Source organism: Nicotiana tabacum, chromosome 17 (assembly GCF_000715075.1).
Source record: "Nicotiana tabacum cultivar K326 chromosome 17, ASM71507v2, whole genome shotgun sequence".
NCBI classification, from domain to species: Eukaryota; Viridiplantae; Streptophyta; class Magnoliopsida; order Solanales; family Solanaceae; genus Nicotiana; species Nicotiana tabacum.
This window is the reverse complement of record NC_134096.1, coordinates 7,779,576-7,807,000: the sequence shown is the minus strand read 5'-3', so window position 1 is coordinate 7,807,000 and position 27,425 is coordinate 7,779,576. Positions and strand designations below refer to the sequence as shown.

Sequence of the window (27,425 nt, the reverse complement as noted above, 5' to 3'; positions counted from 1 at the left end):
GTACTTTACTGAATTCTTGTCAAAATTACCGACTCTGCTACTTATTTAATCAATTGCAATAATCTCAGGTTGTTATTGAGGCAGCTTCATTGGAATATTTAACAGGCATCAAGGGGACATTTGGACATTGTGGTAACTATTTGGTCATAAAATCTCTATGTTTTGTAACTAATGCAAGGAATTATGGACCATTTGGGTCTGAGATTGGAAACCCATTTTCACTTGTGATGAAAGAAGGTGGAGCTATTGTGGGATTTCACGGGCGTTGTGGAGCGTACCTTGATGCTATTGGTGTTTATTTGCAGAAACTTGCTCCTCCCACTTTATCAAAGGAACATGAAGCTAAAAACATTGAGCCAAATGAACCTGTGGTTGAAGAAATTGAAATCCATGACGTATGTTGTGACTATTCCCTCGTTTGCTTAAGCACCTCTACTTCTTGAATTTTCTTCACCTCATACTTGCACACAAGCACATATCTCTTTCATAAAACTAATGACTTAAGTGACTCTTCTAGCACCTTAAACAGAATAATAACTTTTAAAAAGGGATGATCAGAATCAGGTGATCATAAGAAATATTAAGAGGAATGGAAAATAACAAAAAATCAAAGCAAATCGCCAACAATTAATGGTACCTTACCTTCTCTTCCTTTACATGATATTGCATCTATATTCATTCTATTTCCTATTCACTGCAAAATAATGCTACCAATATAGGGATAAAAATTTGATAATGGAGCCATTGATTTAATCTGCTATGTATGTGAAGGGAAATCAAGTGAGTTATGATCAAGCAAACTCAATATTGGTGGAGGCATGGGGGGGCAATACTGGTGGATCAGAATGGAATTACAAGCTGAAAAGTCCCATTAAAGAAATATTGATTGCTCATGGAGATGTTATAGACTCCATCATGTTCAGAACCATTACTGAACAAGGTACTACCATGGACTCACCAAAGTTTGGCGGGAATGGAGGTCGAAGAGAGAAGGTAAGTCCAAAAATATTATGGTTGACATATTTATTTCTCATGATTAGAACGTTCTTCTCAAGTTAAATTTGTGTCATGTCATAGCAATGAGCTTAAATTATGTAAAAATAACAGTTAATTATCAAGACAATTAAACTAGTCATAGCAGATTATTCATTTATTTTACAACCTTCAAGTTACCTTATTAGGCTCTTGATATGAAAAATCACATGTTATAGGTCAACTTAACATGGCAGTATAGCAACTTTTTGCATCATTTTCAGTGTATACAACAAAACTTCATAGTTATATAAGCATCTTTCAAGTTAGCCAGGGGTCTTTCGAAAATAGTGTTTATGTACATACTACCCTGCCCAAACCCCACCTTGTAGGATTATGCTGAGTTGTTGTTGTTGTAAGCACCTTTCAAGTTAAGGATAAGAATGCACCTATTGATTTCGAATCCTAATGTGACATTCTTGCACTTTTCTCTGATTTTTTGTTAGAATTCCTGACTCTACTACCTATTTCACCGATATGTGATTTGCAATAATCTCAGGTTGTCATTAAGGCGCCTCCATTGGAATATTTAACAGGCATCAAGGGGACATTTAGACATTATGGTAGCCATTTGGTTATAAACTCTCTATGTTTTATAACTAATGCAAAGAATTATGGACCATTTGGGTCTGAGGCTGGTGGAACCCCATTTTCATTTGTGATGAAAGAAGGTGGAGCTATTGAAGGATTTCACGGGCGTTGTGGAGCGTACCTTGATGCTATTGGTATTTATTTGCAGAAACTTACTCCCCCTGCTTCAGCAAAGGAACCTGAAGATAAAACAATTGAGCCAAATGAACCTATGGTTGAAGAAATAATTGAAACCCATGATGTATGTTGTGATTATTCGCTTGTTTGCTTAATCACCTCTACTTCCTTAATTTTCCTCACCACACACTTGCACGCAGGTCCAAATCCCTTTCATTAAACAATTAGCTTATGTTACTTTCTGACACATTATATAGGGATCAGGATCGGGTGATCATAAGAAAGGCAAAATAACAAAAAATGAAAGCAAATTGCCAACAATGGTACCTTGCCATCTCTTCTTTTACATGATTGTGTCTATATTCATTCTGTATTTATTTTTTTTTGGTTTAATGCAAAATAATACTACCAATATAGGGATAAAATTTGATAATGGAGCCATTGATTTAATTCCTTATGTATGTGAAGGGAAATCAAGTGAGTTATGATCAAGCAGACTCAATATTGGTGGAGCCATGGCGAGGCAATATTGGTGGATCAGAATGGAATTACAAGCTGAAAAGTCCCATTAAAGAAATATTGATTGGTCATGGAGATTTTATAGACTCCATCATTTTCAGAACCATTACTGAACAAGGTACTACCATAGACTCACCAAAGTTTGGTGGGAATGGAGGTCGAATAGACAAGGTAAGTCCAAAAAGATTATGGTCGACATATTTATTTTTCATGATTAGAACATTCTTCTCAAGTTAAATTTGTGTCATGTCATAGCAATGAGCTTAAATTATGTAAAAATAACAGTTAATTATCAAGACAATTAAACTAGTCATAGCAGATTATTCATTTATTTTACAACCTTCAAGTTACCTTATTAGGCTCTTGATATGAAAAATCACATGTTATAGGTCAACTTAACATGGCAGTATAGCAACTTTTTGCATCATTTTCTGCGTACACAACATAAACTTTATAGTTATATAAGCATCTTTATATGAGTGCACTTGTTGATTTCGAACCCAATGTGACATTCTTGCACTTTTCTCTGAATTCTTGTCTGAATTTCTGACGATGCTACTTATTTAACAGATATGTGATTTGTAATAATGCCAGGTTGTCATTGAGGCGACTTCATTGGAATATTTAACAGGCATCAAGGGGACATTTGGATGTTATGGTAGCCATTCGGTTATAAAGTCTCTATGTTTTATAACTAATTCCAAGAATTATGGACCATTTGGGTCTGAGGCTGGTGGAACCCCATTTTCATTTGTGTTGAAAGGTGTAGCTATTGTGGGATTTCACGGGTGTTCTGGAGTGCTCCTTGAAGCTATTGGTGTTTATTTGCAGAAACTTATGGTTGAAGAAATTGAAAGCCGTGACGTACATACTTCTTTTTCTCTTAATATCATGAATCAAATTAATTTCGTTTTGTTATTTGTTTTATTTTATTTCTTTCCAGTTAATTGTGATTTTACACATTAAATTAATATATGCATGACATGTATCTGCACATAAGGTTTCCTTCACTTAATATATATTCTCATGTTATTAAACTGTTTAACCATGATAAGTTAGCATGATTTGGTATAAATACCAAGTTGGACGTGTTTTTGTTGTTAGAGACATGTCCATTCACTATTTTATGGCAAAGAATAGGAACTTATTGATCGAATTATAGACTTATAGTATTAAGAATAAAATAAAAAATAATTAGACATTATAAAGCTTATCAATCCTGGTTGGTTATAATTTCAAGAGGTTGTTTTTATATGTTTGATAGTTACATCTATTCATCTCTTCTTCAGAAAAATGGTTAGAAAAAAATCTTCACTAATTAGTCCATCCCCCTTTTAGTGCATAGTCTAGTATATTGAAGGGGGGAAATAGACACCAGCTGAACATATTATTTTAATTCAGTTGAACATATGCATAGAAAACCATCTTTCTTGACATGCTTATTTTGGATACACAACCAGTTGCTCAAACTCTGAGAACATAATATATAGAGAATTAACTGTCTTTCTTTTGAGAATTTGATATAACTTTTGGTCCTTTGGCAGGTGTCATTTTCTGCTCTTCGCAAGGACATTGTCAATGTTCTGGATTTCATAGAGAGCTTAAAGAATGAAGAATATCAAAAAGCTGTTGACGTGGATCTAATTGAAAAGCTGAAATTGGAGCTGGCATTTTTCTGTATATATGTACAGCTTTCTTATTCCGATCTGCAAAAGTTTAATTATACAATGAATCTCAAAAGACAAGAGGTTGAAATAATTTTGTATGATTTTGGCAACTGCATGCGGTTGAAACAAGACATGCACCATGTCCTTCCTTGCCTTGTGGAGAATATGGATAATTGTATTAGCTCATGTCTTCTTGATAAATCAAGTGCCACCATGACTGCGGAGCAGTTGGATTTCCTCCTCCAGAATCTCTATCATTTATCCAAGTATCGTGCTGAACAGGTTTTTCCTTTAGTGACTGAATATGAGATTCTTCAGAATGTATGTGGCAATATAAGAGATTTCCATGGGTTGATAGTGAATGGTTGTGTTGAGCATGAGATTGTTGAACATGTCCTACCTCAGTTTCAACTAATGGCTCAGAGAGTAGGACGCTTCCATTGGGATGATCAGATTGATGGAGCCTCTCGACTCTTCAAGCTATCACATCTACTCTTGGAGATTATTCCTATTGAACTTGAGGTTATGCACATATCTCATACAAATTTGAAAGCTTCAACATCAGCAGAAGTTGGACGCTTCATTAAGCAGCTCATAGAAACCTCTCCAGACATTTTTAGGGAATATCTGATTCATCTACAAGAGCACATGTTTATTACCGCTAGCACTTCAGGGGCTCAAAACATTCATGTCATGATCGAGTTCCTCTTAATTATTCTTACTGATGCTACCACGAACTTTATTCATCATGACATATTGTTTGATTTTTTGGCGTGTGTCGGAAGGGAGGTATCAACTCTTGTTCGCGTCTTAGAAGAGAAATCCAGAAATGAAGTGAGTACCGGTGGAAAAAAACATGAGACTTTGGACTTAATGGAAAATATTGAACTCCTAAAAAGAGATCTCAAACATGTTTACTTAAAAGCCCCAGACTCATCTCAACTCTGCTTTCCCGTGAGTAAGGGATCCCTCTGCATGCATCTTCTACTCATACACTTAAATGATTTGCTTAATTCCAATGCTTATTCAGTTGCTTTGATAAAGAAAGAAATTGCGCTAGTGAAAGAAGATCTAGAATTGATAAGATCTATCTTCATGAGTGTTGAACAAGAATTGTATAGAGATCTTTGGGCACGTGTTTTAGATCTAGCATATGAGGTAAAAGATGTCATTGATTCAATTATTGTAAGAGACAATGGTCTCTTACATTTTATTTTCTCACTTCCCTTTGCCATAGAAAAAATCAAGTTTATCAAAGAAGAGATCTTACTTGAGAAGATTCCCAAAAACAGGAGCCTCATTGTTGAAAAGTCTCCCAACAAGCCAGTTGAAATCAAGTCATCATTAGCTGAGCAAATAATCGTAGGTTTTGAAGAGGAGACAAATTGGATAATTAGGAATCTCACCGGTGGATCAAAAATGCTAGATGTCATTTCGATCACTGGTATGCCGGGTTCGGGTAAAACTACTTTGGCATACAAAGTGTATAATGATAAGTCGGTTTCTAGTCATTTCGACATCCGTGCATGGTGTACAGTCGATCAAAAATATGATGAGAAGAAGTTGTTGGAGAACATTTTTAATGAAGTTACTAGCTCAACTTCGAAATTCAGTGAGAATGTTGATGTTGCTGATGAGCTACGGAAAAAGCTATTTGGGAAGAGGTACCTTATTGTCTTAGATGACTTGTGGGATACTACGGCATGGGATGATTTAACAAGACCTTTTCCTCAAGTTGAGAAAGGAAGTAGAATTATTTTGACGACTCGAGAAAAGGAAGTGGCTTTGCATGCACAACGCCACAGTGATCCTCTTGACCTTCGATTGCTAAGATTGGAAGAAAGTTGGGAGTTATTAGAGAAAAAGGTCTTTGGAAAAGAAAGTTGCCCGGATGAACTAGTGGATGTTGGAGAAGAAATAGTCCAAAACTGTAAAGGGCTTCCTTTGGTGGTTGATTTGATTGTTGGGGTCATTGCAGGGAAGGAAAAGAAAAAGAGTGTGTGGCATGAAGTTGAAAATAATTTGAAGTCCTTCATTTTTAACAAGAAAGTGGAAGTGATGAGGGTTATAGAATTAAGTTATGACTATTTGCCTGATTATCTAAAACCATGCTTACTTTACCTTGCAAGTTATCCAAAGGACGAATCAATTGGAATTGATGTTTTGAAAATTGTATGGCGTGCCGAAGGATTTGTGGAACAGACAGATATGAAGAGTGTAGAAGAAGTGATGGATGTTTATTTGGATAATTTAATTTCCAGTAGCTTGGTTATTTCTTTCAATGAGATAGGTAAACACCGGACTTGCCAAATTCATGATCTTGTGCATGACTTTTGTTTGATAAAAGCAAGAGAGGAAAAGTTGTTTGACGAGATAAGTCCAAGTGCTCCATCATCATCTTCTTCAGATCTGATGCCACGTCAAATGAGAATTGATTTCGATAAGGAGCACTTTGGGCACAACAATTTTGTCTTGTTCGATTCATTCAAAGGCGAAAAGGCATTCTGGTAAGCACCTCTATTCTTTGAAGATAAATGGACACGAGCTGGGCAACCGTCTTTATGATGTATGTCACCTAAGACACTTGAGGCTTCTTAAAGTGTTGATCCTGGATCGCTCCTTTATCAAGGTGAAAGATTCTTTGCTGAATGAAATATGCATGTTGGTTCATTTGAGGTTCTTAAACATTCAGACAGAAGTTAAATCTCTGCCTTCGTCTTTTTCAAACCTCTGGAATCTTGAAACTCTGTCTCTGGATAACGGTAATCAACCCATGCTACTACTACCGACTATTTGGAATCTTTCAAAATTACGAGTGCTGAACGTATATGCCGGTTCCTTCATTGATTTGGATACAAATGAACCAATATTGACAGTAGAGGACCCAAAGCTAGAGAACTTGTCAACATTAGAGCTACTCGAGCTTTCTTATTCGAAAGACACGGAGAATATTTTCAAAAGGTTTCCCAATCTTCAAGAGCTTCGATTTGATCTCAAGGAATCATGGGATTGTTCAACAGGGCGATATTGGTTCCCGAAATTGGACTTCCTAAATGAACTAGAAATCATCGCAGTAACTTTTCAAAGTTCAAACTCAAGTGATTTCGCACCCTTCGAGTTTGAAAATCGACTGTGGAATTTTCACTTCCCTTCGAGTTTGAAAAAATTGTCGTTGCGTCAGTTTCCTCTGACATCCGATTCACTGTCAACAATAGCAAGACTGCCCAACCTTGAAGAGCTGAACCTTATTAGCGTAATCATCGATGGAGAAGAATGGAACATGGGGGATGAAGACAGCTTCGAGAATCTCAAATGTTTGACGTTGCAGCGAGTGATTCTTGCTAAGTGGGAAGTTGGAGAGGAATCCTTTCCCGTGCTTGAGAAATTACGACTGTGCGAATGTTGTAAGCTTGAGGAGATTCCGCCTAGTTTCGGGGATATTAGTTCATTAAAAGTTATCGAACTCCCATGGAGCCCTCTACTGGAAGATTCTGCTTTGGAGATTAAGAAATATGTTGAAGATATGATGGGAGAAGACAAGCTTCAGGTCAGGAGTAAGTATTGAGCGCTCTTACCCTTGGAAAAATGCGAGTATAGACGAAATTTATTACCTCCTTTATTTCATTTTATGTGATGGACTTTGACCAGTGTAATTTTCTTTGCAGAGCGCATGTAAGGAATACGAGATACAATTCCCTTTGCCAGTACATCAGCTTTAGATCGACGCTAAAGATTGCAAATCAAGAAACATACATGGGATTGCTGACTCTCTGCTATGATGGGCAAGAAACAAAAGTGTTGGCAACCTGGATGAAGGTTATCCTATATCTCAGTTTTTTCAAGTTTTGTAAATCTTTCAAGAAATACCATCACTAACATGTGAAAACTGTTCAGATAATCATGAAATTCTAATGCAACAAGAAATGGGATCTTTAGTGGCTGCACGTTCGAAGAGTTTTAATAGGTGCTGCTGTTCAACGTTAGGCCTCATTTGCAACAGTAAGCGTTATTATAAATCCTCTTGTGCCTATTAAAATATCAATGGAGGATATCACATCTCAAACTTTAGACAACGTAGTGAAATATAAGGATGCAGTGTGCACTCAAACAAGAATTTCCACTAAGAAAAAGATGTTTAATTTGAGTACTACCGCTACTGGTAGTTGTGCAAGAGCCACTGGGCTATCACATCCTTCACTATACATGGTGCTTTTAATAGCTTCTGCAGACTGAATCTTCAAGGCCTCCAGTGTTTATTCTTAATACATGGTAGCATTAAGAATATCAACTTTCCTGAAAGGTTGAATCATCCCATAGTTAGTTCTCTCCAATTTTGATCAGCATCCCACTTTAATCGCTAGTATTTTCTAATCGCGGCTTCTTTTCTGCAGGTGGCAACTTTAAGGTGATGCCTTAGTAGACATTTGAAATGAATAACCTATGAGGTGAACATCCCACGCACACTGATTGAAGCTCCATGTTCAACTCTTCCCAGGGAACTAGTAGCCGGTTACTTTCCCAAGTCTCTGGGGAACGCACAAACTATCAATTTCAGGACGATCTTTGATTTCTTCATACCAAAATATCAGTGTCAATTTGTCATCAGGTATGTGAATTTCTATAGTAAAAAACTGTAATTTACCCACAACCGGTGCCATAATTCTGTTTTTTTTTCCTTTCTTGACTAGATATATCATCCCGTAGCAAAGGCCTCATCCGGATAAATCCCAACTTGGGTGCGATAATTTGTGGTAAAATTGTCATCTTTGCTATTTCCTTTGGCGATTTTGTCAACTATCCTTTAGGTGCACGCTATGATCAACTGAATTCTTGCATATATTGCATTACATAAATACCTATATATATTATTTTATTTTCCTTTTTTTTCTTTTGCTGGGCTCCTCCACTAGCTTTGGTTTTTTTGATTCTTGCTACATTTGTTTACATTTTATTTCACATAAGAGTCTTGAAGGAGATCCTGGACGTGATTGTGCAGTGCTTGGCTTATTTCAATCCTCTAGATTGTTGGCTTGGTTTTTACCTTGTCTGCGAAAAGGTTTGCTTGATGCAAGTTTTATGGAGAAGCAACCTGAATCATCATTGGTATACTCTGTCACTATTCCACCCCCTCAGCAAGGCACTCGTTCACCTCGGCCCTAAGCAATTTTTAGTCCTCCTTTCCCATCATCAACAGGTCCTCCTATATTTTTCTCCACCAAATGACCAACCAAACCAGATTCTGCTCCAAACCAGATATATCTCAAGTATATCTAATTATTCCATTGCTCAGGACTTTGCACAAAATGCTGTTGTAGTTGCTGTTGCAGCTAGCTCTATATTTGCAGATAACTTAGCCACACAGGCTGATACTCTTGCTACGTTAGCTGTGAAAAAACAGACAAGAAAAGATACAACTTTTCCTCAAATAATGTGATAAATCATGGGAAACTATCACCTAAAGGAATTGCATAACAGAGTTTAATGCAGGAAGGTTCGGATCGGGTGAAGAATCTATTGCTCAGAATTATTCAAATGTGGCTATAGCAACGCGGATATAACACCCAGGCATCTGCCTAAGTCATCCAAGAGGAATAAGATGTGTATTCGGTCGAAATAGATTTTGGCCTTCCTACGTTCGATCGAGTTCGAGTGTTAAAATGTCGGAATTAGATTTTTTGGAGTGAGCTCCGAAGTCGGTACTAACGAGCCTCGAGCCCGAAGGTCAATCGAGGAGTCGGCTCGATAACCCTATCGAGCTCGTGGCCCAATCGATCCGCAAGGCACTACTTCGAGGTCGGAAATGCGCGACGCCCATCTCGAAGGTCGGACTCGAGCCAAGACCGAAGGGCCCAACCCAGTAACGAACTCGAGCCAGTATCGAGCTCACAGACAAGAGCCGTTGCGACCGCACCAAGAGAGAGAATTTTGGCGGGAATCAAGGAAGAGACAAGTCATCATGGGCCTTCCACTATATGTTTTATTTTATTATTTTTTGTAATATCCCTCTTCTATAAAAGGGACAATCCTTGTAAGCTAATGGGCAGAATGCATTGTAACCAAAGATCACTTCTCATATTGAATATAGCTCTGCATGCTTGTTTTATTTTACCTTATTCATTCTTTTGCTCAATATTCATATTCTCATAGTCAAGAATATACGTATCTCTATTTCTCTACACGATTTATATCGAATTGTGTCGCATATCCTTAGAACCACACACAAAATCTAACGTTATCCGATTTTTTCGGTAAACAGTTTGGCGCCTACCGTGGGACTAAGCGTAACAGTGATCGTTTGATACAAATCTAAAGTGCACGCCAGCTTACAATTTCAAATCAGCAATGGCTTTACTTATCGACCACGAAACCGGCCTTCAAGATGAAACCAACAACTTGGCACCCGGGGCCGGAAGGCCAATTAACGATGGCACCGAGGCTCGAATCGAAGTACCCGAAATTCGAGCCGAAATACCATTGGATGTCAATTCACAAATAGCTTTGGAGGCGAATCAGCGTTCCGAACCGGAAAGAAGCATTCAGGGCGGTACTCGATCCGTAGCCCGAGACACCCAAAACGCGGGGGAAATCGGGACCAGCTTACGTATGATCTTCGAGATGCTACAAGCCCAACAAGTAGCGATAGCTCAGTTACAGAGCCAAACTCGCGCACAATGCAGGCCGGATTCCAATCCACTTCGAGAAGTCACCCCCAGAACAGAACCCGCCATAGTGAAATCTAACGAGCAAGAATCACGGACTACTCCCGAAATTACTAAATTGCTCGAGAAACTCACAAAACGAGTCGAAGCCAACGACAAGAGAGTGGAAACATACAATGCCAGGGTCGATCAAATCCCAGGGGCTCCACCAATGATAAAGGGGCTTGATTCGAAAAAATTCATACAAAAGCCTTTTCCGTCGAATGCGGCACCGAAACCAATCCCCAAAAAATCCGTATGCCCGAAATTCCCAAATATAACGGTACGACCGATCCTAACGAGCATGTCACCTCTTACACATGTGTCATCAAAGGCAACGATTTGGAGGACGATGAGATCGAATCCGTGTTGTTGAAAAGGTTCGGGGAGACCCTCTCAAAGGGAGCGATGATCTGGTATCACAATTTACCATCGAATTCCATCGATTCTTTTGCCATGTTAGCAGATTCGTTCGTAAAGGCACATGTTGGTGCCATAAAGGTTGCAACAAGGAAATCAGACCTCTTCAAAGTAAATCAAAGGGAGAATGAAATGTTGAGGGAATTCGTATCCCGATTTCAATTAGATTGCATGGAATTACCCCCGGTCACAGACGATTGGGCCGTACAAGCTTTCACCAAAGGGTTGAACGAGCTAAGTTCGACAGCATCACATCGGCTGAAACAAAATTTGATCGAGTATCCAACGATAACTTGGGCAGATGTACACAACCGATACCAATCGAAAATTAGGGTCGAGGATGATCAGTTGGCAGCTCTATACGGACCCGTTCATCAGAACAGGACAGTTACTAAAACCCAAAAGGAGATCGACAGAGAACAAAGGTCTAATAGAGACCGATATCAATCGTACGTCGCAGATCGGGTGAACAACGGTTCAGCACGCAATGCAGTTCGGAAAAATTAAAGGATTGATCGAGGGAAAAATTCTCGGGAACTTATGAGTAAGAGCGGCTTCGATAAATATGACGATCCTATAGAAGCACCTCGATTATCAGAATATAACTTCAGCGTTGATGCATCCGATGTCGTGTCGTCCATCGGACGCATCAAAGACACTAAATGGCCTCGACCCATGCAGACCGATCCGGCCGGAAGAAATCCCAATCAAACGTGCGAATATCATGGTACCCATGTCCACAGAATGGAAGATTGCAAGCAACTAAGAGAGGAAATAGCTCGCTTATTTAACAAAGGGCACCTTCGGGAATTTCTGAGTGATAGGGCGAAGAACCATTTTTAAAACAGGGATTTCAGCAAGCAAAACGAGCAAGAAGAACTGCAGCACATCATCCACATGATCATCGGCGGCATCGATACCCCTCAGGGACCAGTGCTTAAACGCACTAAAACATCGATTGTGAGGGGAAAGCGATCTCGGACTCAAGATTACGCACCTATAGGGACTTTGTCCTTTGATGATGAAGATGCAGAAGGGGTCATCCAACCTCATAACGATGCACTGGTAATATCCATACTCATGAATAAAACTAAAATTAAGCGTGTGTTAATCGATCCAGGTAGCTCGGCCAACATCATCCGATTGAAGGTAGTAGAGAAGCTCGGCCTACAGGATCAGATCGTACCCGCAACTCTGGTTCTAAACTGGTTCAATATGGCATGTGAAACCACCAAAGGCGAGATAATCCTACCAATAAACGTGGCTGGAACCATCCAGGAAACAAAGTTTCACGTGATCGAAGGCGATATGAGATACAACGCCCTTTTCGGAAGGCCATGGATCCACAACATGAGAGCTTTACCTTCGACCCTACACCAGGCCCTCAAATTCCCGACATCGAGAGGCGTCAAATGGTGTACGGAGAATAATCAGCCGCAAAGGAAATGTTCATCATCGAGGAAGCTAAACCAATGTCCTCACATTCGCCGATAAAAGGATCGGGCTCGGAAGGCGAACGGGACACCAAATAGCAATCACAGACATCGGATTCGACCCAGCCAGACAACCAGAAAATCGAAGAGGATGATGATCAAAGGGTCCATTGATCTTTAGTGATTCCCGATGACTCCGACGCCACCAAATCAACAATCGAGGAACTAGAGCAAGTCACATTAATCGAGCACTGGACCGAGCGAAAGGTATACTTGGGAACAGGGTTGAGCCTCGAACTCAGGAAGAAACTCGTTCAATTTCTTATCGATAACATCGATTGTTTTGCCTGGTCCCATTTAGATATAACAGGTATCCCGCTGGACATAATTGAAAGAAAATGGTTTAGAATCACTTACCAAAAATTTGGGAAAGGAATGACTCTTGAAATATCGCCCCTCACAATTTAGTTGTTGAGAAAAATGAGTTTTTTTGCAAAAATCCCGTTTTGGATTCTGTTAAGTGCTAGGCGACAGTGTTCATCGCGAGAGCACTGTCGCGTTCGCGAAGTGTATGGGCTGCCAAGCCTTCGCGTTTGCGAGGCAGTGCTCGTGTTTGCGTAGGCTACCATTCCCTGGTCTTCGTGTTCGCGAGACATTGCTCTCGTTTGCGATGAAGAAAAGGCTAACTCCTCCTCCCCAGTACCTAACGCTACGTGTTCGCGAAGGGGAACGCCCTCATTGCTTCGCGTTTGCGACCAAGCCTTCGCGTTCGCGAAGAAAAAATCCTCAGCTGCCCAGTTTACTCTTCGCGTTCGCGAGAATACCTTCGCGAACGCGAAGAAGGACATGCCAGAACACAGATTCTGCAGAAAAAACAGATTTCCAAAGTCCAAAACATCATGTGGCCTATCCGAAACTCACCCGAACCCTTGGGACTCCAAACCAAACATGCACACAAGTCTAAAAATATCATACGAAGTTGTTCGCGCGATCAAATAGCCAAAATAACACCTAGAACTCTAAATTTAGCACCAATTCAAATGAAATTCTCAAGAACACTTTAAAACTTCTAATTTCTCAACTGGACATCGGAATCACGTCAAATCAACTCCATTTCTCACCAAATTTCACAGACAAGTCTTAAATATCATAATGAACCTATACCGGGTTCCGGAACCAAAATACGGACCCGATACTAACAATGCCAAATATCAATCAATTCTTAAAAATAAATAATTTTCAAACTTTTAATTTTCATCAAAAATTCATAACTCAAGCTAGGGACCTCCAAATTCAATTCCGGGCATACTCCCAGGTCCCATAATTCGGTACGGACCTATCGGGATCTTCAAAGCACGGATCCAGTCCCGTTTACCAAAAATGTAGACCGAAGTCAACAAAAATCAACTTTTAAGATAAAAATTCTTATTTTCATCAGTTTTCAACATAAAAGCTTTTCGGAAACCTGCCCGGACTGTGCACGCAAATCGAAGAGGGTAAAATAAAAAAATTAGGCTTAAGAGCGCAGATTCAAGTTCTAAAACATAAGATGACCTTTTGGGTCGTCACATTCTCCACCTATAAAACAATCGTTCGTCCTCGAACGGACATAGAAAAATACCTGGGCTGGTGAAAAGGTGGGGATATTTACTCCGCATATCGGACTCGGACTCCCAAGTAGCTGACTCAATAGGCTGACCGCTCCACTGCACTCGAACTAAAGGGTAACTCTTTGATCTCAACTGGCGTACTTGCCGGGCTAGAATTTCCACCGGCTCCTCCTCGTAAGTCAAATCCTTGTCCAATTGGACAGAGCTGAAATCTAATACATGGGACGGATCACCGTGATACTTTCGAAGCATGGACACATGGAATACCGGATGAACGGCTGCTAAACTGGGTGGCAACGCAAGCCTGTAAGCCACCTCTCCCACTCTCTCCAGAATCTCAAAAGGTCTGATATACCTAGGGCTCAACTTGCCCTTCTTTCCGAACCTCATTACACCCTTCATGGGTGATACCCGAAGTAACACTCTCTCTCCGACTATGAATGCAACATCACAAACTCTACGGTCGGCATAAATCTTCTGCCTGGGATGAACTGTGCGAAGTCGATCCTGAATAATCTTGACATTATCCAAGGCCTCCTGAACTAAATCTGTACCCAATAACCGAGCCTCCCCCCGCTCGAACCACCCAACTAGTGACCTACACCGTCTACCAAATAATTCCTCATAGGGAGCCATCTGAATACTCGACTGGTAGCTGTTATTGCAGGCAAACTCTGCTAACGGCAAAAACTGATCCTAAGAACCTCCAAAGTCAATAACACAGGCGCGGAGTATATCCTCCAAGATCTGAATAGTACGCTCGGACTGCCCGTCCGTTTGAGGATGAAATGTTGTGCTCAACTCAACCCGCGTACCCAACTCACGCGGAACTGCCCTCCAAAAGTGTGAGGTAAACTGCGTACCTTGATCAGAAATGATAGACACGGGCACACCGTGAAGACGGACGATCTCACGAATATAAATCTCTACCAACCTCCCCGAGGAATAGGTAACTGCCACAGGAATGAAATGCGCTGACTTAGTCAGCTTGTCCACAATAACCCAAACTGCATTGAACTTCCTCTGAGTTCGTGGGAGTCCAACAACAAAGTCCATAGTGATACGCTCCCACTTCCACTCAAGAATATCTAACCTCTGAAGTAAACCACCAGGTCTCTAATACTCACACTTTACCTGCTAGCAATTTAGGCACCGAGCTACATGGGCAACTATGTCCTTCTTCATTCGCCTCCACCAATAATGTTGCCTCAAGTCTTGATACATCTTGGTGGCGCCTAGATGAATAGAATACCGGGAACTGTGGGACTCCTCAAGGATCAACTCACGAAGTCCATCCATATTAGGCACACAAATACGACCATGTATCCTCAAAACTCTGTCATCACCAACAGTAACCTGCTTGGCACCACCGTGCCGCATTGTGTCTCTAAGGACAAGTAAATGAGGATCGTAATCCTGCCGATCTCTGATACGCTCAAATAAAGAAGACCGAGCAACTGTACAAGCTAGAACACGACTGGGCTCAGAAACATCAAACCTTACAAACTGGTTGGCCAAGGCCTGAACATCCAATGCAAACGGTCTCTCACCAACTGGAATATATGCAAGGCTACCATACTGACTGACTTTCTACTCAAAGCATCGGCCATCACATTGGCCTTCCCAGGATGATACAATATGGTGATATCATAGTCTTTCAATAGCTCCAGCCACCTCCTCTGCCTCAAATTGAGTTCCTTCTGCTTGAACAAATACTGAAAGCTCCGATGATCAGTGAATACCTCACATGGCACGCCGTAAAGATAGTGCCTCCAAATCTTCAGCGCGTGAACAATGGTTGCTAGCTCTAGATCATGAACAGGGTAATTCTTCTCGTGAACCTTCAGCTGCCGTGAAGCATATGCAATAACCTTGCCACCCTGCATCAATACTGCACCCAGACCAATACGAGATGTATTACAATATACTGTATAATATCCTGAACCTGTGGGTAAAACCAATATAGTGCCGTAGTCAAAGCTGTCTTAAGCTTCTGAAAGTTCGCTTCACACTCGTCTGACCACCTGAACGGGGCACCCTTCTGGGTCAATCTGGTCAACGGGGCTGCTATGGATGAAAACCCCTTCACAAATCGACGGTAATAGCCCGCCAAACCCAGGAAACTATGGATCTATGTAGCCGATGTGGGTTTAGGCCAGTTCTGAACTTCCTCAATCTTCTTAGGATCCACCTGAATACCCTCTGCTGATACAACGTGACCCAAGAAAGTAACTGAACCCAACCAAAAGTCGCATTTTGAGAGCTTAGCATATAACTGGTTGTCTCTCAGAGTCTGAAGAATGATCTGAAGGTGCTGCTCATACTCCTCTCGACTGTGGGAATAGATCAAGATATCAATAATAAACACAACCACAAAGGAATCCAAGTAAGGTTTGAACACCCAGTTTATCAAATCCATGAATGCTGTTGCGGCATTTGTCAGTCCAAATGACATCACTAGAAACTCATAATGCCCATACCGAGTCCGAAACGCTGTCTTAGGAACATCGGATGCCCTAATCCTCAACTAATGGTAGCCAGATCTCAAATCAATCTTTGAAAACACCTTGGCACCCTGAAGCTAATCAAATATATCATCAATCCTCGAAAATGGATATTTGTTCTTGGTGGTGACTTTGTTCAACTACCGATAATCTATACACATCCTCATCGATCCATCTTTCTTCTTCACAAACAACACAGGTGCACCCCAGGGAGAGACACTAGGTCTAATGAAGCCCTTATCCAGCAAATCTTGCAACTGCTCCTTCAATTCTTTCAACTCTGGCGGGGCCATGAGATATAGAGGAATGGAAATAGGCTGAGTTCCCGGAGCCAAATCAATGCAGAAATCAATATCCCTATCGGGTGGCATCCCCGGCAGGTCTGCAGGAAACACCTCTGGAAACACACGAACAACCGGCACTAAATCTATGGAAGGAACCTCCGCACTAGAATCGCAAACATAAGCCAAATAAGCTAGACACCTCTTCCCGACCATATGCCGAGCCTTCACATAAGAGATAACTCTACTGGCAGAATGGCCAAGATTCCCTCTCCACTCTAATCGAGGCAAACCCTGCAAGGCTAAGGTAACCGTCTTGGCGTGACAATCTAATATAGCATGATAAGATGACAGTCAATCCATGCCCAGTATGACAATAAAATCAACCATGTCGAGAAGTAGAAGATCTACACGAGTCTCAAGACTCCAAATGGTGACCACACACGAACGATAAACACGATCTACAATAATAGCATCTCCCACTAGTGTGGACACATACACAGGAGCACTCAAAGAATCACGGGACATAACCAAATAGGAAGCAAAATAGGAAGACACATAGGAGTAAGTAGATCCCGGATCAAATAGAACTGAAGCATCTCTACTGCAAATTGAAACAGTACTTGTGATAATAGCGTCAGATGACTCATCCTCAGGCCTAGCAGGGAAAGCATAACACCGAGGCTGGGCCCCACCACCCTGAACTACGTCCCTAGGACGGCCTCTAGCTGGCTGGTCTCCACCTGTAACGGCCTGACCTTCACCTCTAACTGTTTGGCCCTTACCTATGGCTGCCTGACCCCTGCCTCTGACTGACTGAGCAGGTGGTGCAGCAACTGGTTCCGAAACAATGGCACGAGAACTCTGATGCTGCGAGTTGCCAGTTGCCCGAGGGCAAAATCTAGCAATGTGCCTCGGATCACCACAAGTATAACATAACCTCAGTTGTTGTGACTGCTGACCCCGAAACTGACCCTGTCAACCTGAATAACCACCCTGATAACTCTGGAGTGGAGGTGCACTAATAGAAGCTGGTAGTGCACTGTAGGCTAGCTGGTCGGAATAATGCATCCGAGGGCCACGACCACCTGAGGCGTCGTGGGATGCCTGGAGAGCTGAATAAAATGGCCGGGGAGGATGGCCTCTACCAAAAGTGCTCCTGGCTCTAGATGAGGCACCGCTGAACTCACCGGAATGACGAGGACTCTTATCAGACCCATGACCTCCCTGAGTAAGAACCATCTCGACTCGTCTGGCGACATTAGCAGCCGCCTGAAAAGAAATCTCACTCCCAATCTCCTTAGCCATCTGCAATCTGATAGGCTGAGCAAGTCCATCAATAAAACTCTTCACCCTCTCTCTCTCTCAGTGGGAAGTAGAAGAATAACATGATAGGCCAAATCCACAAAATGGGTCTCATACTGAGTAACAGTCATACTGCCCTGCTGGAGACGCTCAAACTGACGGCGACGCTCCTCTCTTAATGTGATAGGCAGAAACTTCTCTATGAAGAGCAGAGAGAATTGGTCCTAAGTAAGAGCAGGCGACCCAACTGGTCTGGTCAACAAGTAATCTCTCCACCATTTCTTGGCGGAACCAGTCTTCTGAAATGCAGCAAAATTGACTCTATTGGTCTCAACTATACCCATGTTCCGTAGAACCTCGTAACAGCTGTCAAGATACTCCTGGGGGTCCTTTGAAGGAGAACCACTGAAGTGAATAGGAAAGAGCTTGGTAAACCTGTCCAATCTCCATAAAGCCTCAGAAGACATGGCTGGCCCATCTCCGACCTGTGCTGCAATAACCGGCTGAACTAATCCGATTGGCTGAGCTGCTGGAGCCTGATACTGGAGAGCTATCTGCTCCGGAGCGGGAGTGGTAGGAGTCTGGGCTCCTCCTCCAGCCTGAGAGACTGCTGGTGCCATGGGAAATGCGCCAGTCTGGGCCACACTCTCCGAAAGTTCTAGGGTAGCAATAAACCCCTCCGGAACCTGAGCTGGTCCGACAGGAACAGTCTGGGCTGGAACCTCCTCGTCAATATCTATATGAGGCTCCACTGTTGGGGCTGCTGCTCGGGCCCTAGGCTGAGCCCTGCCCCTGCCTCGGCCTCTGGCATGGCCTCGACCTCTGCCCCGCGTAGGAGCTGTCACTGGAGGCTCTAGCTGCTACTCAGCTGAGGAAGCGGTACGTGTTCTCTCCATCTGCGAGAGAATAAGGGTAGAAGAGTTCAATCAGTATTGAGAAATCAAAATCGCACGACAGAGAAAAATAAAAGTGAAACGTGTTCCTAAACTTCATAGCTTATGGAAGATAAGCACAGACGTCTCTGTACCGATCCTCCAGACTCTACTAAGCTTGTTCGTGAATCGTGAGACCTAAGCAACCTAGAGCTCTGATACCAACTGTCACGACCCAAAATTTCCCACCGACGGGACCGTGATGGCGCCTAACATTTCACTTGCCAGGCAAGCCAATGTTAGAGAATCATTAAACCATTTCCTTGTTTTGATTCAGTAAATAACAATAATTAACTCAAATAAAAAATAATATGTGCAGAATATCATAAAACTGTATTAATTACTACCACTCAGGTCTGGAGTCACAATTCACGAACATTCTAGAATTTACTTTAAGTAATAGTTTGAAAGAAATACAACTGTCTGAATGAAAGAAAACAGTAGGACATAAAAGATAGATGGGGACTTCAAGGTCTGTGAACACCGATAGATTTACCTTGAGTCTCCGAATAGCGGACCAATAGCAAATCTCGATCAACCTGAGCCGGTCTCAAAATCTGCACAGAAAGTGCAGAGTACAGCATCAGTACAACCGACCCCATATACTGGTAAGTGTCGAGCCTAACCTCGACGAAGCAGTGACAAGGCTAAGGCAAGACACCTACAATCAACCTGTACAATTTAACAGTGTATACGCAAATAACAAGGGTGAAGAACTAAACAGGAAATGTCGGGAGGGGAGACATACTGAGGGGAATACAAGATAAAGAACTACAATAGAATGATCACCGGAGCAGTCAATATACCATGAATCAATAGGAATAGTGAATACAGTAAAGAAAAATGCATGGCATCACCCTTCGTGCTTTTACTCTCAATCTCACCATAAAATTAATATAAATGGCACGGCATCACCCTTCGTGCTTTTACTCTCATATCATGGCACAGCATCACCCTTCGTGCATTAACACTCATAATATGGAACGGTATCACCCTCCATGCATTAACACTGACAATATGGCACGGCATCACCCTTCGTGCATTAACACTCATAATATGGCATGGCATCACCCTTCGTGCATTAACACTCACAATATGGCACGGCACCACCCTTCGTGCATTAACACTCTCCCTTACCATAATGCAATGCATAAATAATAACAGGGAGATAAAATAACAAGTACAAACCTTACTTCAACATTTGATTCCATAATATCAATCTCAACTTTGAAATAAAAAATGAATTATCACCAGAAAAATCCATAAACATAATAAGAAAGATAATTTGGACAACACTAGCATAACACGTAGCAATTTGGCATATGAATGAGACAATATCAGAAAAATAGAGAAACATGGAAAAATAGGTAAATTGGTAGCGCATAGGTACTCGTCACCTTACATATACGCTGCTCACATGAATTTCACTTAGAAAATAATCTAAGGTTCCTAATTCCCTCAAGTGAGGGTTAGACACAATACTTACCTCGCTCTGAAGGCCACTTAATTCTCAATCACAACTTTTCCTTTGGAATTTACCTCCAAACCACTCGTATCTATTCAAAAATGACTCAATAATATCAAACATTGCTAAAGGAATCAATTATATTGCATAAATTAAATTTTCCAATTTTTCCTCCATAAAGTCGAAAAATCGACCCCGGGCCCGCTTGGTCAAAACCCGAGGTTCATACCAAAATCTTTTTACCCATTCACCCCCGAACCCGAATATGTAATTAGTTTTGGAATCCGACCTCAAATTGAGGTCTAAATCTCCAAATTCCCGAAATCCCTATTTTCTACCTTAACCCCTAATTCTACCATGAAAACTCTAGATTTTAGGTTGAATATTCAAGAAATGTAATGGGTAATTGAAAGAAAATGGTTTAGAATCACTTACCAACAATTTGGGGAAGGAATGACTCTTGAAAAATCGCCCCTCACCGTTTGGTTTTTGAGAAAAATGAGTTTTTTTGCAAAAATCCCGTTTTGGATTCTATTAAGTGCTAGGCGACAGTGTTCATCGCGTTCGCGAGAGCATTATCGCGTTCGCGAAGTGTATGGGCTGCCAAACCTTCGCGTTCGCGAGGCAGTGCTCGTGTTCGCGTAGGCTACCATTCCCTGGTCTTCGCGTTCGCGAGACATTGCTCGCGTTCGCGATGAAGAAAAGGCTAACTCCCCTTCCCCAGTGCCTAACGCTACGCGTTCGCGATGAGCTTGTCATGTTCGCGAAGGGTAACGCCCCCATTGCTTCGCGTTCGCGACCAAGCCTTCGCGTTCGCGAAGAAGAAATCCCCAGCTGCCCAGTTTACTCTTCGCATTCGCGAGAGTACCTTCGCGCACGCGAAGGACATGCCAGAACACAGATTCTACAGAAAAACCAGATTTCCAAAGTCCAAAACATCCTGCGGCCTATCCGAAACTCACCCGAGCCCTCAGGGCTCCAAACCAAACATGCACACAAGTCTAAAAATATCATACGAACTTGCTCGCGCTATCAAATCGCTAAAATAACACCTAAAACTCTAAATTTAGCACCAATTCAAATGAAATTCTCAAGAACACTTTAAAACTTCTAATTTCTCAACTGGACATCGGAATCACGTCAAATCAACTCCATTTCTCACCAAATTTCACAGACATGTCTTAAATATAATAATGAACCTATACCGGGCTCCGGAACCAAAATACGGACCCGATACTAACAATGCCAAATATCAATCAATTCTTAAAAACAAATAATTTCCAAACTTTTAATTTTCATTAAAAATTCATAACTCAAGATAGGGACCTCCAAATTCGATTCCGGGCATACGCCTAGGTCCCATAATTCGATACGGACCTACCGGGACCGCCAAAGTACGGACTGGGACCGTTTACTAAAAATTTTGACCGAAGTCAACAAAAATTAACTTTTAAGGTAAAAATTCTTATTTTCATTAGTTTTCAACATAAAAGCTTTCTGAAAACCTATCCGGACTGCACACGCAAATTGAGGAGGTTAAAAATTTAAGGCTTAAGAGCGCAGATTCGAGTTCTAAAACATAAGATGACATTTTGGGTCATCACAAGAACACTCGTTAGTGTGCGACCCCATAGGTTCAATACTAAATCGGTAGTAAATTGATCACATCAATACACTAATCAAGGGTGGCATCTAGCAACACTCCTCAACGACCGGATAGCATGAAGTATACAATTTACTTTCAAGAACCCGTAGAAGAATAATGCATTAATTCCTTCTGTCCTTATAGATTTGGTCACCCTTAGGATATTGTTCAACTGTCAAATCCTAATAGGCGACCAACTATGTGTTCATGTCAAAATAATCGACCATTGAATGACCTAAGAAACTCTTTTCTACTTTCATTCAATTGCCCTGGCCAAGGTCTTAATTTGGTCGGTTATAATCATGACAACATGGAGCTTAAACTCATTACCAAGAGTTGACATATTCTATCTTGATCAATCACTAATTCTATAAGTATTTAATCGTACCCAATATCCTTTCAACTATCGCCCTAGGGCCATAGGTGTCTAGTATCAAAGCACAATAAATAACTTGTCAAATAGTATGATGATATCGCCCTGGGGCCATAGGTGTCTAGTATCAAAGCACAATAAATAACTTGTCAATTACTATGATGATATCAGGTCAAAGGAAACTCTTACATCACATTCTTCAAGATAATATCCTATTGACAGTTTATGGTAATTCTAACCATTAGGAATTATCCAATGAATCGGTTCAATGATCATATCTCTATATGCATCACTATTTATGTGATTTAGTTAATGAGATCAACTAATCTTTATCCCATAAAGACGATCACATAAATATTGATCTAACTGGATTACCAATGTCCAAATTAATAATCCTACGATCAAGAACAAATTTAGATTAAATTATAAGAAACTTCACTCTCATTTTCATGATGTCCATCACGATGGCAAGTCTCAAAATTTAATCAAGGACCTTATCAAATTAATCAAGAAATTAATAATAACTATGATAAAAGAATATCAAATGCCATATATTTTTATATGAAATAATGTTCACAAAAATATGTTGAAATCATCAAATATGAGACTAGATATAGGGCATATTTAATATATCCTAACAGAAATGACCTTGAGAACTTAGGGTATTTCCTTCTTATCCGTATGCGCAAGAACCGAATGTATCGTTGACAGAGCTAGGCCTTGTAGCTATCTCAGCTGGCTGCCCTAATTAAGCTTCAGTCAGATTTATACTTCTGCTTCCAAATGACAAATGCCACCTTGGTTACTATTGCAAGGAACCGTCCTAACTTGGTCCGACTACATTTGTGTACAATCAAGCCTCAAACTCCTGATTATGGAGCCATTCGACTAACCCTTGGACCGCTCGATGCTGGTTTTGGAGCCATCATGCAACACTGCAAGGGATTGCGCTGACTTTTGCTTTCTGGCCTCCTTATGGATCCCGTGGTCGAGTACATCAAGGTCCATGCAAAGAAGCTAGAGATGCTCTCCGTAACTTCTACAGGGGATAGCGATCCAGACCTCTGCTACGTGTTCTCCAGTTGTGAAAGCCTCCGTAAGTTGGAGATCAGAGACTGCCCCTTTGGCGACGAGGCTCTATTGGACAATGCTGCAAAGCTCAGAAGTTTCCTGTTGTGAACCAAGTTGAGTGGGGAAGGTATTATGGGACAGAAATGTCAAACGGTGATCTAGTTGGGACATTTGGGCCAGAAGTTATGGAACGCTAGGACGTTATATTTGGGATCCAGAGGGAGATACAGGAAGGGGATTTATATTGAAGCCTTTGCCCTCTGCTCAGTCTGTTCTTCTCATCTCCTCTGCTGAACCTGTTTCTCATCCCCTTTCTTCTTAGCTTTAGGTTGCAATTTCTCTTCTCATCTACTCTTTATTTCCTTTAGTGTTGTTTTCTACTATTGTATTGCTATTTGGTTATTGTAGTTCCGTTTATTGAGTTAATATAATCAGTTGGTTTGGGTGTAATATTCAGTTGTTACATTGGTGCTTTCATCCAGAGGTCTCTAATGGAGGACCAAAAAGTACTCAAGGCTTTCGTCGAAGATTCAATTCGTGATTCAATTCAGGAAATGAAGGCCTCGCTTTCTAAGGATCTCGCCGATCTTCGTTCGATGCTGCTGGAGGCTGTGAGGAAACAGAGAATGACCTCTTTTCAACCCCGAGACCGGGCTATGGATGCCAAATTATGGCAGTTTCAAGGCGAGAATCTGGAGGCTTGGATATTCCAAGCGGATTGTTATTTTGAGTTCTATAGAATTGAAGATGATCGGAAGCTTACCAGGGCGTCATTCTACCTTGATGGTGACGCATTGGAATGGTACCAGTGGTTGTATAGGAACAAGCAATTAATTGATTGGCCGCATTTTGCTGATAAAGTGAGAACTCGATTTAAACAAAAAGGGCTCAAGTCGGAAGGGAGATTAGCGAAGAGGAGTTGTATGACCAACTCATCTTTGTTGCAAAACTATGGTAGACAATCTGACTGCAAAAACAAAATTCATGCGCATAAGGTGTTTGCTGAATCATCTGATAGGTCCAAAGGTGCATATTCTCTTATTTTGAGCCATGTCTCAAACTCATCTGACTTGGAATCTACCTCCCAAGGTAGAAACTTAAAGGCGGCCAGCATTATCGATAAAATGTCCAATGGCGCAGACGAGAGTGATTTGCTGGAATTGTCATCATCAGTTACGTCTTTTGAAATCCAGGTTGGTTTGGACTCTGTTGAAATTAACCTTATAGCTCATACAGATAGTGAGACTACAACGTTAACAAACTTTGAAGACGTAGTGTTTCTCGAAATTTCGCAAGGAGCTGGCTCTAGTCAGCGACACCAATTTGCACCTGATAATTCATTACCAGCTCCTTTTGATGGCTCACTTTTGCTTCCATCCAATGTCGAACAACAAACTGCACACGGCTTGTTCCATGAGATTAAATATGCTTTGGAAGAAGAAAACACGAGCTATGTGAACAAGATGTTCACTGAAATGCCATATGGCTACTGATGAATATGAATTGGATGATGGCGACTCACAGGAAGACAAGGTGTTTCTTAAAAATTTCCCAAAAGAGATACCTGGGTGGCCTGGACAAATTGTAGATATGATTTCATTTCTGGTTTCTTTTGTTGAATGTGGATATGAGGTGAAAAATAATACTACGGTAATTACTTGCATCAATTGCCAACTTTTAGATACCTTAAGGTTTCACGTCCCCAGTGCCACATTAAACATCGGTACATCCTACCGAAGCCATGTTAATGGTGAAGATAGATACGTCATTCTTGGTAGGAAGTGCCCTGCACTGTTAATGACATTGGAGGCTTGTAATAACCAAGTGCTTCCACTAGTACTATACTTTAGTGCTTGGGATACGGATGGAAGGGATACTAGGCTACCAATTTCTGGTTATGTGGATAAGTGGTTCGACACGGGACAGGAATTTAGTGTTGCGTCAGGTTTTTCACCTCTTCCTCATATTCATCTGACTTCTACATTAGATGCACATACACTATTTAAAGCAAGTAGAAAAGGATCGACTTGTTTATTTGGAAAGTTGTATGATTGGGAGCAATTAGGTGGAATTGAATTGGGTGTTGATGCCCCCGACACCACTTATCTTGATGAATGTTTCCGTGTACCTAAGAATACTGAAGATCAACATCTTGATAAAAAATTTATGGAGTTCGAGCATGGCCTTGCAGTAAGAGAACTTCTTTCTGATGATGACAAGATGGGAAGATCTGGATGTATTGTGTCAGCAAAGTTTGTGCACAAGGTTTTGAAGCAGACAGTGGGAAATCATTTGATGGATGTGCAAAGGCAAAACAAATGGACAATGCTAAGTTCTCCTGCTTATTTTGCTTGCGATATTCTCACGAAGACTTTAGAAATTCTTTTGCGAAGCAACAATTCTGATTGGAACGTTACTTTTGCAACTTCATTCTTATTCCTCAACAGGTTTCATTGTATATCTCGCCTTTTCAAATCTTCCATTTGATCCTGGTATACATGATATTCCTCTACCCTTTGGCTCCAACAAGACTATATTTACAGATAGTAGTTTTCGTTCTACTTATGATTTAATAGCTACATTGTGGGGTGGACCAATTGATGAGTTTTTAGTTCCTGCCTTTGAATGCATCCAAGATAGCGTTACTGATGCTATCAGGAAAACTTGTGAGTTAGTGGGAGCTCAAGTGGTTATCTGGGATATGAGAGAATTATTGGTATTTAATTTATCTCGTAGTAGTGTTGACGGGGAATCTATACTCCCAAAGTTTGATAAAGTTCTTACTGAGCTTTATGCTCTGATTGATGACACATGTGGCGACATTTTATTTGCAAGTATTTTGAAGGCATCGGGCGATGGTTATATTGGGGTGTTATAATATTTTGTATCTGTTGCAGGAGTAGATGTTAGAGTAATTCTTTTGTCACCAGACAGTGTTTGTATAATGCGGTTTCTTAATCAAGACACGGCTCCAGTGTTGTACAGCCTTGTCTTTGGAGAAGGAGCAGTGCACGATTTTCCATCACTTGTTCTCTTCACTACAATGCAAAAGATTGATGTTGGAAGATTCAACAGAGGCTCTGCTGTCCTTGTTAGCCATCTGCTTCTTTATCATTACGGTACTACGAGTATAGCCAGAGAACCAACCATCTCAAAGGATAAGCGTTATTGGTTTTCATTTGAAGAATCTGCAGCAACCCCATTTTTACGTGCAAAGGATGGTTTCTCATGTTGTTTGAAAGAATTTTATTTTTCATCTATTTCTACTAGACAAGGTTCTATGCTCACTTACATGAGGCTAATAAATTGTGGAGAAAATGCTACTAAAATGTTCATAACTCGAACCTTGAGGACAAGGTTTTTTTTGCGGATGGGAGTATTGTTGTGAACCAAGTTCAGTGGGGAAGGGATTATGGGCCAGAAATGTCAAACAACGGTGATCTAGTTGGGACATTTGGGCCAGAAGTTAAAGTGAGAAGAAGCCAAATGACTAAACACCTAAATGGAACGCTAGGACGTTATATTTGAGATCCAGGGGGAGACACACAGGAAGGGGAATTATGTTGAAACCTCTTCCCAGTCTGTTCTTCTCATCTCCTCTGTTGAACCTGTTTCTCATCCTCTTTCTTCTTAGCTTTAGGTTTCAATTTCTCTTCTCATCTACTCTCTATTTCCTTTAGTGTTGTTTTCTACTATTGTATTGCTATTTGGTTATTGTAGTTCCGTTTATTGAGTTAATATAATCAGTTGGTTTTGGTGTAA

General features: G+C 41.1%; 1 protein-coding gene and 1 pseudogene across 1 annotated transcript; both read left to right on the top strand.

The window, feature by feature from the left end:
• The first annotated feature begins 142 nt into the window (after positions 1 to 142).
• Positions 143 to 27,425, top strand: LOC107809761 (putative late blight resistance protein homolog R1B-16). Its single transcript, XM_075233954.1, is given in 13 exon segments — positions 143 to 395; positions 772 to 993; positions 1,532 to 1,864; positions 1,998 to 2,063; positions 2,209 to 2,430; positions 2,854 to 2,917; positions 3,023 to 3,123; positions 3,804 to 6,419; positions 6,421 to 7,480; positions 7,592 to 7,742; positions 8,318 to 8,532; positions 8,615 to 8,677; positions 23,408 to 27,425. Coding segments are annotated over 10 exon segments (4,863 nt in total). The 5' UTR covers positions 143 to 227; the 3' UTR covers positions 7,603 to 7,742; positions 8,318 to 8,532; positions 8,615 to 8,677; positions 23,408 to 27,425.
• Positions 7,680 to 27,425, top strand: LOC107788646 (protein TRANSPORT INHIBITOR RESPONSE 1-like; annotated as a pseudogene).